Below are 13,104 nucleotides of genomic sequence, written 5' to 3' on the forward strand. Positions count from 1 at the left end.
GGGACGTGAGAGTGGGAAACCCAAAACAACATGGCTTTGCTAGTTTGCTGTATTGCTGCTGGGGATGGGGAAGCTGGAAAGAAGGGCACTTCGGCGTTGGCGAATCCCCAAGTTCCTAGGATGACAAAGCAGACGGAATCCGGTCCCGAGTTTGGTTGGGTGGTTGAAGAATGGGGGACGCGAATTGCTAGCAAGTTATGAGGAATCTCGCTATTGTTATGCTACTCATCAACCCCTGAGAATGAGGTTCCTCTTTTTCTTTTCCCATTCTTGGGTGTTGGGCTGTGAAGGGCAGGGAAAGGGGGAGAGGATGAAAAGGGGAGGAGGCTTGGCGTGGTGTGCCGGTAGTGTGCTTCTCCTTCAACGGTAATGTCCATCCCGTCATCCGTTCACGACCATTACTATTACATGTTTCCAAAAGCAACCGACTCTGCTCCCTCGGGTCCGATCACGCCTATATAACTATCTATCACACCGCAGAAGCGAATTCGGCCGCCAGCCACAGCCAAAGCCAACAGATGATGATGATGGGCCACGACGGCTCTGTCGATGGCGATGATGCCTCCTCGCTCCGCCCCGACGCGGTCTGGTTGTTGGTCATGTTGGCGTGGTCACCGAAGAACCAGTCGGCGGCGGCGCTCCAGTTTCCCGGCGCCACATCCGGGATCTCGCAGACGGCGCCGGGCGCGGTCGGATCCCTGCACCGGGCTTCCCAGTCGCGCCGTCTCTGCGCCGTCGACGAGTTGAAGTAGGCCTTGACGTAGCTCACCAGCAGCGACGCGTCCTCGGCCGGCGGCCCGCCGGACCAGTACCGGTTCCCGTTGCTCCAGTGCTGCAGGATCAGGTGGCCGGGCGACGAGGGGACCGCGGGCCCCTCCATGTCGGCGAGCGGCTCCCCGTCGGCGTAGAAGGTGACCCGGCCGGGGAGGTAGTCGATGCGGTACTCGTGGAAGTCCCCCGCCGGGTCGAAGGGCAGCAGCGCCCGCACGAAGTGGCCGCCCGTCCCGGACGCGTCGTGCCCGGCCGCCGCCGCCTCGCGCGACTGCAGCACCAGGTTGACCGGGTAGCTGCCGTTGGACGCGTTGAAGTCCTTGGACAAGAACTCCATGTCGATCTCTTGCGTGTCGTTGAAGTACTGTCTCCCGTCGAATTCCCCGTTCCCCCCTCCCCCTCCCCCTCCCCATCACGCAGTCAGTCAGTCAGTCAGTCAATCAATCAGTCGGTCGGTCAAGGGGCGAGCAGTCAGACGGAGAGGAAGGGAAAGAAAAAAAAGAAGGGAGTGCTTTTTTTTTGGGGGGGGGGGGGGGGGGGGGAAAGGGGGGAAAGGGGGAGGCAGGAACCCACCCAAAAGAAGGCGGCGCAGGTCCCCTTGACCGAAGACACCTTCATCATGGCCCGGAAGGTCCCCCACATCAGGTCCAGCCGCTGCGTGTCCAGCTCCGCGACGGGCACCATCCCGTCGACGATCTCGGCCCGGACCATCAGCCGCAGCCCGGCGTCTCCCTTCTTCCCCCCCCTCCCAATCCCACCTCTTTCCCCCCCTTCTTTCCATCCTCCCCCCCCGTCGTCAACGACATTTCCCTGAGAAGAAGAAGAAGACGACGCGGCAGCAACAAACCCGACGTTCTCCACCGCAAACAGCTCGCCGTACTCGCCCCGGGCCCGCTCCCTGGTGAGATTGAACGCCTGGCGCGCCCACCCCTCGATCGGGGAGGCGTCGGGCCCGGCATCATCATCATCATCATCATCATCATCATCATCCCGCGCACCGGCCGCCAGGCGGGCAAAGTCCGTTTCGAGGAGGTCGGTGAAGAGGGCTCGGCGGTCGCCGCCGGCGCTGCCGTGGACGGCGGCGAGGTAGCCGCACTCGCAGTCTGCGCGTGCTGTCCGGGGCGCGTAGCCGATGACAATGATGACGAGAAGGAGGACGAGAAAGTGGTGGAGGTGGAGGTGGAGGTGGAGGTGGAAGAAGAGGGGGGCGACGTTGGTGGCGAGGAGGTCCGCGAGGGGAGGGCGACGCCGTGGTGGGGGAAGTGGCAGTGGCTGGCTCATGGTCGCGAGGTTATATGGTGTTTGGGTTGGGTTCGGCGATTCTGCTATCCCGGGGGGGAGGGGATAGGATATATGGGAAGTTTGAAGAAGGGGAAAAGCGGGCTGCGGAATGATCTCGTGCCCCAAGACCGCACGCTCTTCTTCACCGGGCGCGTATCTCTCCGTTTCTCTCTCCCTGCGTATATGTATATATATACATATATATATATATATATGTGTGTGTGTGTGTGTGTCGATCCCTCCAAGGGGGGTCCAAGGGGGGCCCATGTTACGCAGAGTCGGCATGCGGTTGTCACACAAAAAAGCCTGGGATGCCAGACTCATGATCAGGAGCCCCTCCGGATCCATCGAAAGATATGTTTAAGGGCAAAAGGCTTCCGAGACGAGCAAGCCCGGCTTCAGGCCGCACCGGATGAGGAAGCAAGGCGAGAAAAAAGAGAGGCCGAGGCTTGGGCTGGGATCCCCATGGCTGTTTGCAAAGCAGAGAGAGAGAGCTTTGGACACAGCAACTCATGCCATTGTCGCCAAAAGAGCCGAGGCAGCCACCCGTTGACCGAGATTGAGGACGTGACCATTGCCGGCCGAGAAAGGCAATAACTGCAGGAACCCGTCACTAGTGAGGACTCTCCGATGAATTGCACAAACAATCCACCCCTTCATTGCCTCTAGGCACAGTAGCTAGTCATCGGATAGAAGCCGCCTCCTGTGGCAACACCGGGGCAAAGATTGCGAGAGGTAATCTTCGGAGAAGTAATATTCGGAGAAGGCGGGATGAACAGGTTCCATTTCGAGGAACCGGCCAACCAAGGAGAAGTGGAGATGCGGTTTTGATACTGGACCAGTCTACATATCTAACCACCAAAAGACACGGGCGATAAATAGGCTAAGGAGCGGCGAGGTAGCGGTAGAGATTATCAATCTTGTGTTGAACGAACTCTGCGCGGCTACCCCTGCGCCAGTACAAAAGCCCAAACTACTGCCGTATGAAACCCACCAGCCCAACAGTCCCAACCGCCGCCTTTCCCTCTCCCATCCTTGAGTTCCATCCTCTCCGAGTGCCTCCCTCCCTAGATTTCGCCCGTATCTAGTACAGGAAGTAGAAGAGATGGAACAAACAATTCCGAAAAAATAAAGCATGAAACAGGACAGAGATGCTAGGAAACAAGAGACAAACAGTATATCGAACAAGGTATCCGGAACGAAGCGAAGAGAGGAAGAGGGGAGAAAAAGAAGAAGAAAAAGAAAGCAAAACAAAACGCGAAAAAACGATGAGAGATTGTGCTGTGAAAGGCAGGATTAAATAGTCAGTAAGCGGTGCTAATGAAACAGGGAGAACGAAGCGTAAAAAGCCCTCCACATGGACCAGCCAACAGTGCAGATATTAGGTTTGCGGGAGCGGTGGTCCTCCCACTGGACCGATGCGAAACCGTACCAAACCTGCCCCCATTTGCCGAGCCCATGAACGATAATGCAGCAAGAACAAAACGCGCAATACCAGCAGGGAAAGAAAAGCAATTCCCAAGGCAAGGAAGCCCCCAAACACCCCCCGCCGCGCCCGATCTGACCATCAAGAGACATTACTCCGCAGAGAACGAGGAAAGAGTATAGGAAATAAAAGGAAACGGAAAGAGAAAAAAGGAGATAGGAAAGAGATAGGAAAAAAAAAAAAAAGAGAAAAAGAGATAAAAAAAAGGAAACGCGAGAGGTATAAGCCCTGGGAATCACCCCCCGTTCCCGGCAGACGACAAAAACAAAAAAAAAGAGAAGCGTCAACGTCATCAAGTTAATACACGCTGTCCTCGTCCGCACCCTGAGAAGTCATAGACGGCGTCGAGACGCTCGGGGAGGCAGCAACATCGTCCACATAGCCGATCAAGGCCTGCGAGTGGAGACGGAAGGATTCACCCATCAGCCGAGTGATGCTGTTACCAAGTCTGTCAGCGTGAAATATTCTTGATTTCTGTGAGGAGGAGAGAGTTGCAACTTACCCCCAGACAACCACCTCGTCCAGCATTGAGCCCCAGAGACGGGCCACGACAGAACTCAGGTGGGTCACGTAAGTCTCATCGAGATCCTTGTCGAACAGCTGGCGGATACGGTTGTACATGACCAACTCCTCCTCGGTGGCCGGTTCTTCGTCATGTTCCAGACGATACAGCCACAAGCTGAGGATGATCATGAGATCCATACCGCACAGCGGGTGTTCGATGCTCCAGTTCGTCGGCGACGTGCGGGCCACCCAGCGGACGCCTTGCAGAACCGCCGTCTCGACGCAGTTGTAGCACTCCTGAATCACCTTGAGCATCTCGCTCGAGCGCTTGACGCGATCCCTCGAGTTCGACATGGCCGCGGCGACCTCGTACGAGTCGTGGTATCGCAGCGCCTCCTGAACCGTCTTCAGGTCCACCTCGAGCCGGACCCGAGCGTTGCGGAACATGGCCTTCGCGTTGAAGATCAGAGGGTGACCCTTGTGAGGCGCGCTCAGCGGCACCGAGAAAGCCTCGGGCTCGCAGAGGTCGAGGGACTTCTCCCACGTCTCCAGGGCAAGCCGCAGCTTGTACTCGGTGACCACGTCCTGCAGCGCCTCGGGGCTGCGCTTGTGATACCAGACCTCGAGGAAGAGCGCGTTGATCATGACGCGAGTCGCAAAGGCGCTATACTTGAGCGTCTCGCCCTGGAACAGGTTGTCGTGGGCCATCATGAAGGTGACGCTGCGCGACACCTTGAGGTGATCTTGCCAGGCATCCTCGGAGACCTTCATGTTCCACAGAGCCTCGGTGGACGGGAGCTCGAGATCCTCGAACTCGTTAAAGCTCATGGCCGGCGTGTGGTTGTAGGTCAACGTCAACAAACCGAAGAAGATGTAGACGGCGTAGTATGTACGACGGCAACCTTCGTCTTCGACCCACTCGGCACGGGTCGGGGCGCGACCCTCGCGAGCTTCCTGTCGAAGCTTCAGTTCGTAACGGTTTCCTGCAACCATGTTGGCGAGCAAGCTCTTGATCGAGCACGCCCATTCGAGGCCCTTGGGATCGCCGCTCCAGCTGGCAAAGATCATGTTCAGAAGCGAGCTCTGCATCGTCCAGAGGGGGCACTTTCGGGAGCTAAAGTTCTCCTTGTTCTGCAGGAACTGATTGACCAACACCTTGGACCCGATGTGGAGCATGTAGGCCTGCTCTTGGTCAAACGCGTACAGGGCGCCGATGGAGAGGACAGCGAGAAGCAGCGCTGGCGAGACCCGGGTCGGCTCGAAGGAAGCCGGGTGCAGAAACGGCAGGTGATGGTGGAACAGGCCGAAGTAGGTAGCCAGATACCGGTTCAAGGAGGGCAGGTTGGGAACGCGGAAGCCCTCGGGGATGGCGTGCTCTCTATCGCTGTTGCGGATATTGTCAAGGACCATGTTCCGTTCCTCGTCACCGTGAATCTGAGGAGCCTTGAAGCCTGAGGAAGGCTGCTGGGACGCGTCGGCCGGCGTATGGCTGCGCTGGGCCTGGAAGGGCGACTGAGGGGTAGGAGTGCCTGCGGCTGAAGGAGGGAGAGAGTTGACGAGCGCCTGCAGCCCCGGAGCCATTACGTTGGCGTTCTGTCCAGCAAGAGAACGCAGCTGGCTGGTGTTCTGGGAATCGAGCGATGTCGAAGCAGCCGAGCTGATCGAGTGCGCCTTGTGCTCCTGGGACATGAAGCCTTCCCACTGCGGCAGGCCGATCGCGCCGTTGGGGTACGTGACAGAGGGCTCCATCATCGCCGACTCGTTCTGTGAGAAGGACATGCTCGAGTTGCCGTCGTAGTGACCGTTCGCCTTGGCCGCCGCGGTCGCCTTCTGGTGCAGGTCAGCAACAAGCATGGCTGCGGTCTCGACGTCGAAGACGCCGTCGCTGCTAGCTTCAATCTGCTCGAGGGTTGAAGTATCGATGGCGATGGCCGACTTAGAAGGGCCGCTAGCAGCTCTGGCCGTCTTGGGGCCGCCGCGACGCTTGCCGTCGCTGTGGAGAGGAACACCTCCGTCTTTGGCATGGACGGTACGGTCATGGCGGAGAAGTAGATCGCGTCGCACGAAAGTGCTACGGCACTTCATGCATTTGAACGGCCGCTCTTTGGTGTCTAAATCGATGGGTTAGCCTGGATTTCCCAGAGGCGGCGTGAACAAGGGGGAAGCTCGACGTACGAGATCGCTCATGCCTGCTCCTGTGCTCGCTCCTGCTAAAGGCCCTGTTGCAAAACTGGCACTTGTACTTTCTCTCTGGGGCGAGTGAGGTCTTCCGGGTAGCCGGTGTTGATGCAGCCGAGGCTGGCATTACCGCCACGCTTGCACCAGGCATCTTGGACTATTATTGTCGCGTCTGCACGTCGAGCGGGCAAATAAAAAAAAAAGAAACCGGCTGGCTGCAAGGCGGCTTGATGGCGATGGCGACAATGACAGCGGAACTCGGAAGTGGTGTTGGAACGAACCCTCCTCACAGAACGATAGTTGAGATCGCCTGACTCCTCGCTCGCTCGCGCGCGCTCCCGTGGGACTTAAAGTGTGTCTTGCGGACTCTTAGTCGTGAAGCTGCTCATTTGTGATATGATCATGGAAATCGATGTCGACGAGGGGGGTTGAACAAGGCGACTCTGCGCCAAATGGGATCAGGTTGGTGTCTTGCTGCAAAGAGCAAAGACCTCTTGCACAAGCACGGTGTTGATCAATGAACTGTGGTGGGAGTGAAAGTGAAAAGTGGGAGGGGTTTTCGAAACCGCTGACGGCGGGAAAGAAGGGGGGACGAGAGGGGAAAAATGGGCTGCGGAGGTTCGCGGAGGGGGAAAAGGGAAACCGCCAATGCAGGTGGGGGTGACACCACCCAGCGACCAGCGGGCTGCGTGGGAATTTGCTTTGTCCCGAAATGGCCTAGCGGCTCGCGTCCCCAGTCGAGCCCGGGAACGAAGCACTGGGGGACCCACCGAGTGGTTGGGAATTGACAACCAGTCAGCTACTTTGCGCTCAGGGTGACCGTTTGAGCTTGCGGCAGCTCCCCCCAGCAGCCGTCCTTTGAGAGAGCGGTGAGTCGCACCGGGTAGGCCTTTGGAGGGACAACAACGGTTCTTTGCGCGCTTGCTGTGCACTTTGGAGTGTTTGGCGAGGGGCCGTACGGCTCTCATCGACAGGCCCCGAAAGTCTCGAGCAAGTACTGGCATAAAGTGGTGGGGTGCAGAGAGGGGGGTACGCGGGGCAGGACCGGATTAACAGCACAAGTATCGATCCTAAGCCTGCCGCCTGATTTGTTAGGGCTGCCTATCAGCTGTCCCCTTTCATCCTAACGCGTTGGAGAACGGAGCTTCCGGGCCTCGCGTTTGGCGCACGGAAATTGGCCACGTTCAATCTTGGTACCGCCCACGGCGAGTGCTTTTTTGAGTACACACCTTGTGACACCTCGACTAGCTAGCTGCCCCTCAACCACGGGATTTTTCGCGGCTGTGCAAACAACAGCTCTTCGTCCTCGCGCATTCCACTCCTCGACGGTCGGTTTTCGAGGAGGGTATCTAACAGAGTGTGTGTAAGTGCGCCTCGCTGACCGCCACATGGTGACTTTACTTTGGCCTCGACGAGCAGTGGAGTTCGGAGCTGCAAGAGCTTGGGATGCTGTGGGTCTGCTCGCTCCTCGCAGCGTTGCGCTGTCATCGCGGGGCATCGCGAACGAGCGAACTGAAACCTTGGTCATCCACCCTCACACAGCTGTCCACTCTGTCCAAGCACGTTGCCTTGTCCAGGCTTCTCTAAATTAGCGGTCTCTCGACGGTGTTGTTTATTAGCAGGAGGCCCACGGGTGGAGGTACCTCTATGCACGGCAATGCCGTAGGTAGTAGGGCTGCGGCAGCGGGCAACCACAGCCAATCCTCTGAGCAGCGCCGACGTCCAGAATGCCACATCAACAACTCGCGGTTGGTCCCGTGACCACAGCTTCGCTGACGGAAACGCGTGAGATGTTGTACCGTACTATACTAGTTATACGTCCGTACATACTACATCCACCTCATTCAGAGATAAACTACCCGACTGTACCCCGTGGCGCTGCACCAGCAAATCGGCCAGAAAAATTGGCGGGGTTCACTCCAGCCGAGGGGTCTGAGGCTTGATTTCCTTTGCCCCTCCCCCTCCTCCCTCCCATCACTGCCCCCCTTCATCCCGGCATCAACTTCAAGCTCGTACAACGCATTCCCATGCGCTTCAGTCGCCCAGATTCCCTCGGTTCCAACTGCACGGTCGGTGGCAGCTGGGCTCTGCGATCCACTCGAGTGGAGATCGACCGGTCAGGCTTAGTTAAGAGTCTTGGCGACCAGACCGAGGATGTTTTGAATCCACTGAAACTCGCGACTTGGGATCAAGCTTCATCCGTGACAATTGGAGGGGTAGCTCTTGCGTGCCAGGCACTGCAGCGCTGATAACTAAATGAGACAAAGAAATGCCGAAATGTTTGATGACATCTATCACCACGACAGCCATGGCGCCCATGTTTGGCCAAGGCGAAGAGATTTTCTCAGCCCCCCCCCCTTTTCCCCTTTTTGAATTGCATGCACGGTGGCCGGCCAGCCTGCCTGCCAGCAAATTGCGCTATCCGGGGCGGAAGGGGAAGCCGGCTGCTAGCCACATTGGCGGTTCCCGGCGTTTCTGGGAATGCAACCTGGAACCTCCCAAGGAACCTTCGATAACTTGGACGTGAGAAGCCGCCCCACCTCCCCCACCTGCACCGAAGTTGCAGCCCGGTGCGTTTGGGGACGGGAGCTGCTTCCCCTTTGCAGGCTGATTGCAAAGAACGGTGGACCCGCAGCCAGTCGGTGCGCGTTCCCCGTCGCATTGTGCAGCGTGCGAAGTGGGGAGGGTGGTTCTCATCTCCATTTCGCGATCAAGAAAACAAATGATGGCACCACAAAGTAAACTGACAAGCGCTGGTGATAGTCCCGAAAGGTATGTCTAGTACCCTACTGACAATGGTTACTGGTTCCGGAAATGCTTGCTGATTGCCCCTCCTATTTCTTTTCTTTTTTCTTCTTCTTCGCAAGGTCACAAATTTCTTTCTGTTGGCGGGACACGATGAATTTTCGGGTGCCAATAAGCAACCCTGGACAAGGGGAAAAATTCGGAAGGCCGGAAGGTGGTCATCCCCCTTGCATCTGCAGAGGCTGAGCCACAAAGACGGAAAACTGTCCACTTGCTCAAGTAAGCACAGGGAGCTAGCTCGGTGATCCCAGTCAGACTCGGTCGGGGCACAACCGCAAAACTCGACGACTATGGTGCCAGAAATGGCGAACGGGTTGGGAGAAGCATTTTAAGAAGAAGATGATGAAGAAGGACGGCACAGCAAACCCCCTGGTTCTCGGCGCTCCCGGCGGAGCGCGGCCATCGAGGTTCATTGTCCAGACCACCGTGGATCACCGTACCGATCCGATACCTTCTAGTTTTCTTATTTTCCCTCCCCGTCTACCTCTTTGGTCTCCGTTCCGCAATGTCCAGTCTCTGCTGCAATAGCTCGTCGTCCGCCGCCTCATGGTGACTCGACGGACGTGTTCATTCGCTCCTCCTGTGTCACTACCGAGCGCATGTTTCGCATGGAGCTTGAAGGGTGGAACCTCGTCTCCAACCGGGTGACATCCGAGCCTTTCGACACATGGCCCAAAGCCGAGGGATCGGAAATTGGTCCCATCAAGGCTGCTCGCTAACGTTAACCCTGTCCATCCTTCATGCTCAGGATTTTGGCCTTCGCATCTCGTGTCAGATCTGAGGGCGTCTCATCGTCGATGCCTCTGGGCGGGCGATTGCAACGGAAGTGAGAGATTCTTCGTGCGCGCCGTCACAGACAATAACTATCTGACTGATCGAGCATGCGGTCAGGGGTCAAGAAGCAAGCGTCAGTTGGTCGTGAAGAGCCACGCTAGTGGACTCCGGAATGTAGTTACCAGGGCTTCACCGCACCTTCCTGCAGGTCCTCTGTCCACAACTCCGGACTCCGTACCGCATGATTGTACCGTGGTGTCAAGGGAGCAAATCGGACGATCTCTTGTTCGGAACGCCCGCCGGTTGCCTCCCTTGAAGAAAAGCCAAGTGGCGGGTTGATGCAGGTAACTCCGACTCCCAAACGGCGGTGGCTCGCCCTTGCTCGCTCGCTTCCGTTCTGGCCTCGGGAGTTTGTTACCAAGCAGACACCGCTGTCGACATCGAGGCCCCAAACTGACCTAGCCTCAGTCAGGGGTGTATGTACTGCACATTCGCAGTAATCCGTACATCCATCAGGGGTAGTTACCGTACACGTGGCGCTCAGCTGGCGGCGGGCGGTAAGTAGTTATTGGTTGAGACGGTTCCGCGCCGGCGTGTTGTTGACGAGGGAACGCCGTCCCTCTTCCCTCCGGTGGCGGGAACTCCGGTCACGAGACTTGGTGGGCACGGCGATGTTCGTCTTCCGGTAACTAGTTATGCCACGGCCCTTTCCGGCGCGCTCCTGCGGAAGCACGTGCTGATGTTCTTGGAGCCCGATACGTAGCGTATAGATTATATGGTCTCTTCCTCGTTCGTTCCTCTGACCTCCTTTGGACGACGGAGGACCAGCAGAGTGTTGTGTTTCCAACTGGCCGCTTTTTTGACGCTCGTGCCCCGCCTCTGGCCTCGTCCTGACAGCGCTGAAGCATCGCAAGGCAATCCTAGCGTGGTACGGCTTTCTCAGCTCATCGGGAAAAGCTGAGCCATCCCGTTATTCATGAGCATGTGCTGGCTAGGTCGCACGGTGAGACGATGGATACCGACGGGAGCTCTATTAGGTTCTCACGGTCGCGGCTTGGGACGTGCCTGTTTCAGTCTAACGGAGAGCGACAACACGAGGGCAATGAGATTGCCGTACGACTCTGTGTTGGCCATTGTCAGAACTCGAGACTGGAGCCACGGGACTCGGACCTGTCGAGTGCTTACTGAGTAGACGGAGACCACTTCAACATACATCTCTGCTAGAGCCGTGGCGCTCTGTCGCTGAGAAACGTGGAAGGGAAATTTGCTGTGATGTCTTGCTCAGATCGGTGGTGTCCAGAGTCCGAGTGGAAGTCCTGCGCCAACGACCAATATCGTGAAGAAACAGACGCCGTTTGGTCCAGGCTGATGGATGAGATGTCAAGTTGAAGGAGAAAAAAAGTTCACTGCCTTGTAGCTGATAAACCGCTGATGAACGCAGTAGGTTGGGAGTTGGTTAATCCGACTAAACAGGCGGGGTTGGGCTGGCGCGCAGGTATGTACCGACACGCACATAGTACATCCATCTGACTCGAGCCAATGCAGAGAGGGTGTACGCCTTATTTGCACTCATGACTTACTGGAGGGGGGAGACGTATCAAAGATGCTTTGGCTGGGCGGACTTCTTGGTGGAGCTTGAGTGGCAAATGGCTCTCTACTACGGATTACACTCCTGCAGTGACGTATCATTACTCTGGTCTTCACTCGAACCTTTTTTTTTTTTTTTTTTTGGTCTTGGTTTCAACATTACGTCGCCCATGAGTCCCGGCCCAGATGACTCGAGACCAGGCACGGGAAGATCGATTGTTGTGTCGAAGGGAGTGGCATGGAAAGGAGGAGAAACCTACTCCAAGGCCGGGGATCCATGGTTCCCGCCATAACCAACCAGCTGTGCTTGAATATGGAGATAGGACACCGTATGGAATGATTCAACTCGTACTGCGAGGCTGTAGTGTATCGCGCATGCGTGTCACGGACATTTGCCATCCTTCGCTGGTGACTTGCTAATGAAGTTCCGAACGAGTTCCATAGGCTTCCCGCCAACTGTACGGATTATAACGTAATCCATACCCTGCTCGCGCGGCTACCCTGCTCGCGCATCAACACCAGGGACATCTAATTTCCACCAATTTCCACCAATTTGAACTACTATTCGAACTACAATTCGAACAGCAATTCGAACAGCGATTGGAACAGCGATTGGAACGGCGATTGGAACGGCGATTGGAACAGCGATTCGAATAGCGATTCGAAAGGCGATTCGAACGGCAATTGGAACGGCGATTCGAACGGCAATTGGAACGGCGATTCGAACGGCAATTGGAAAGGCGATTCGAATAGCGATTCGAACGGCTTGAACGGCTCGAACGGCGATTGGAACAGCGATTCGAACGGCGATTCGAACGGCGATTCGAACGGCGATTCGAATAGCGATTCAAAGGGCTTAACCGGCTCGAACGGCAATTAGAACAGCGATTGGAACAGCGATTCGAATAGCGATTAGAACGGCGATTTAAATAGCTACCAGAAAAGGCGATAATAAGCCTCTTGGCAAGTGCTAGAAGGGGTATATAAAGGGGATTGGCGATGCCTATAAGATCATCTTCCTATACGAAGTTCAAGTAGATAGATAGACGTTATACTAAGGAAAGTATCACCAGATTGAATTGAACTATACTATTTAGCTATTTGGCTATTGGAATTGTTGTTATTGCCTAGATGTTTCTCCTGTTCATGGGTAAATTTGGTGGTGGTTTGGGTGGAGGTTTGGCTGCGCGAGCAGGGTAGCCGCGCGAGCAGGGTATGGATTACGTTATACTTGGTCCCCCGTACTTGATATGACCTACGGAACCTCAGGTATTGCTGTATTCACTGCTACATACTGCGTACGGAAATACAGTATAACGGCTTACGCAGTACGTTACTGACAGCCGGCGGAGGGGCCCGGCCTTGACCTTTCGGTGCAGTCCCCATCGTTGCTGCGCGGATGGGACCCTGGAAGACGCTAGCACCGGAGGAAGGAGGGGCGGGGATTGATCGAGCCACCGAGACTCGTGGCCCAGTACGTTACTCCGTAGCTCACTTGCGCAACGGGCAGGACCGCACAAGGCATAACGTTATGTGTAACAGTGTGGTTGCAGCACATAGGCGAGAGTGGCTTGTAGGTTGCGGCTTCATGATCGTTTGTGGGGACGATGGTAACCAAATGAGGCCGTTCGGTTCTTACTGGAATCAAGCAACGAAGGAAGGTAAGGTTCTACGGAGTAACTAGAGGATACCACTTCAAGTCCCGTACTCACTACACA

At 56.4% G+C, this 13,104-nt stretch overlaps 3 protein-coding genes across 3 annotated transcripts; all 3 read right to left on the reverse strand.

The window, feature by feature from the left end:
- Nucleotides 1-469: 469 nt before the first annotated feature.
- Nucleotides 470-2,052, reverse strand: P884DRAFT_188875 (glycoside hydrolase family 16 protein; the record flags this gene model as incomplete). Its single annotated transcript, XM_069437396.1, has 3 exons — nucleotides 470-1,135; nucleotides 1,345-1,516; nucleotides 1,604-2,052. The coding sequence occupies 3 exons, from the start codon at nucleotides 2,050-2,052 to the stop codon at nucleotides 470-472; spliced, it is 1,287 nt and encodes a 428-aa protein (XP_069301448.1).
- Nucleotides 2,053-2,770: 718 nt separating this feature from the next.
- On the reverse strand, nucleotides 2,771-3,280 carry P884DRAFT_1736 (uncharacterized protein). Its single transcript, XM_069437317.1, has one exon. It carries the CDS (start codon nucleotides 3,187-3,189, stop codon nucleotides 2,896-2,898), a length of 294 nt encoding a protein of 97 aa, XP_069301449.1. The 5' UTR covers nucleotides 3,190-3,280; the 3' UTR covers nucleotides 2,771-2,895.
- Nucleotides 3,281-3,835: 555 nt separating this feature from the next.
- On the reverse strand, nucleotides 3,836-6,371 carry P884DRAFT_188825 (uncharacterized protein; the record flags this gene model as incomplete). The annotated part of the gene is made up of 3 exons (XM_069437392.1): nucleotides 3,836-3,974; nucleotides 4,041-6,153; nucleotides 6,218-6,371. The coding sequence occupies 3 exons, from the start codon at nucleotides 6,369-6,371 to the stop codon at nucleotides 3,836-3,838; spliced, it is 2,406 nt and encodes an 801-aa protein (XP_069301450.1).
- Between the last annotated feature and the right edge of the window lie 6,733 nt (nucleotides 6,372-13,104).

The sequence above is a fragment of the Thermothelomyces heterothallicus genome (assembly GCF_042370625.1).
Source record: "Thermothelomyces heterothallicus CBS 202.75 unplaced genomic scaffold P884_scaffold_1, whole genome shotgun sequence".
In the NCBI taxonomy this organism is placed as follows: domain Eukaryota; kingdom Fungi; phylum Ascomycota; class Sordariomycetes; order Sordariales; family Chaetomiaceae; genus Thermothelomyces; species Thermothelomyces heterothallicus.

Excerpts from the sequence above, each read along its gene's own strand:
- P884DRAFT_1736 (XM_069437317.1), bottom strand. The coding sequence starts at position 3,189 with ATGCTTTATTTTTTCGGAATTGTTTGTTCCATCTCTTCTACTTCCTGT.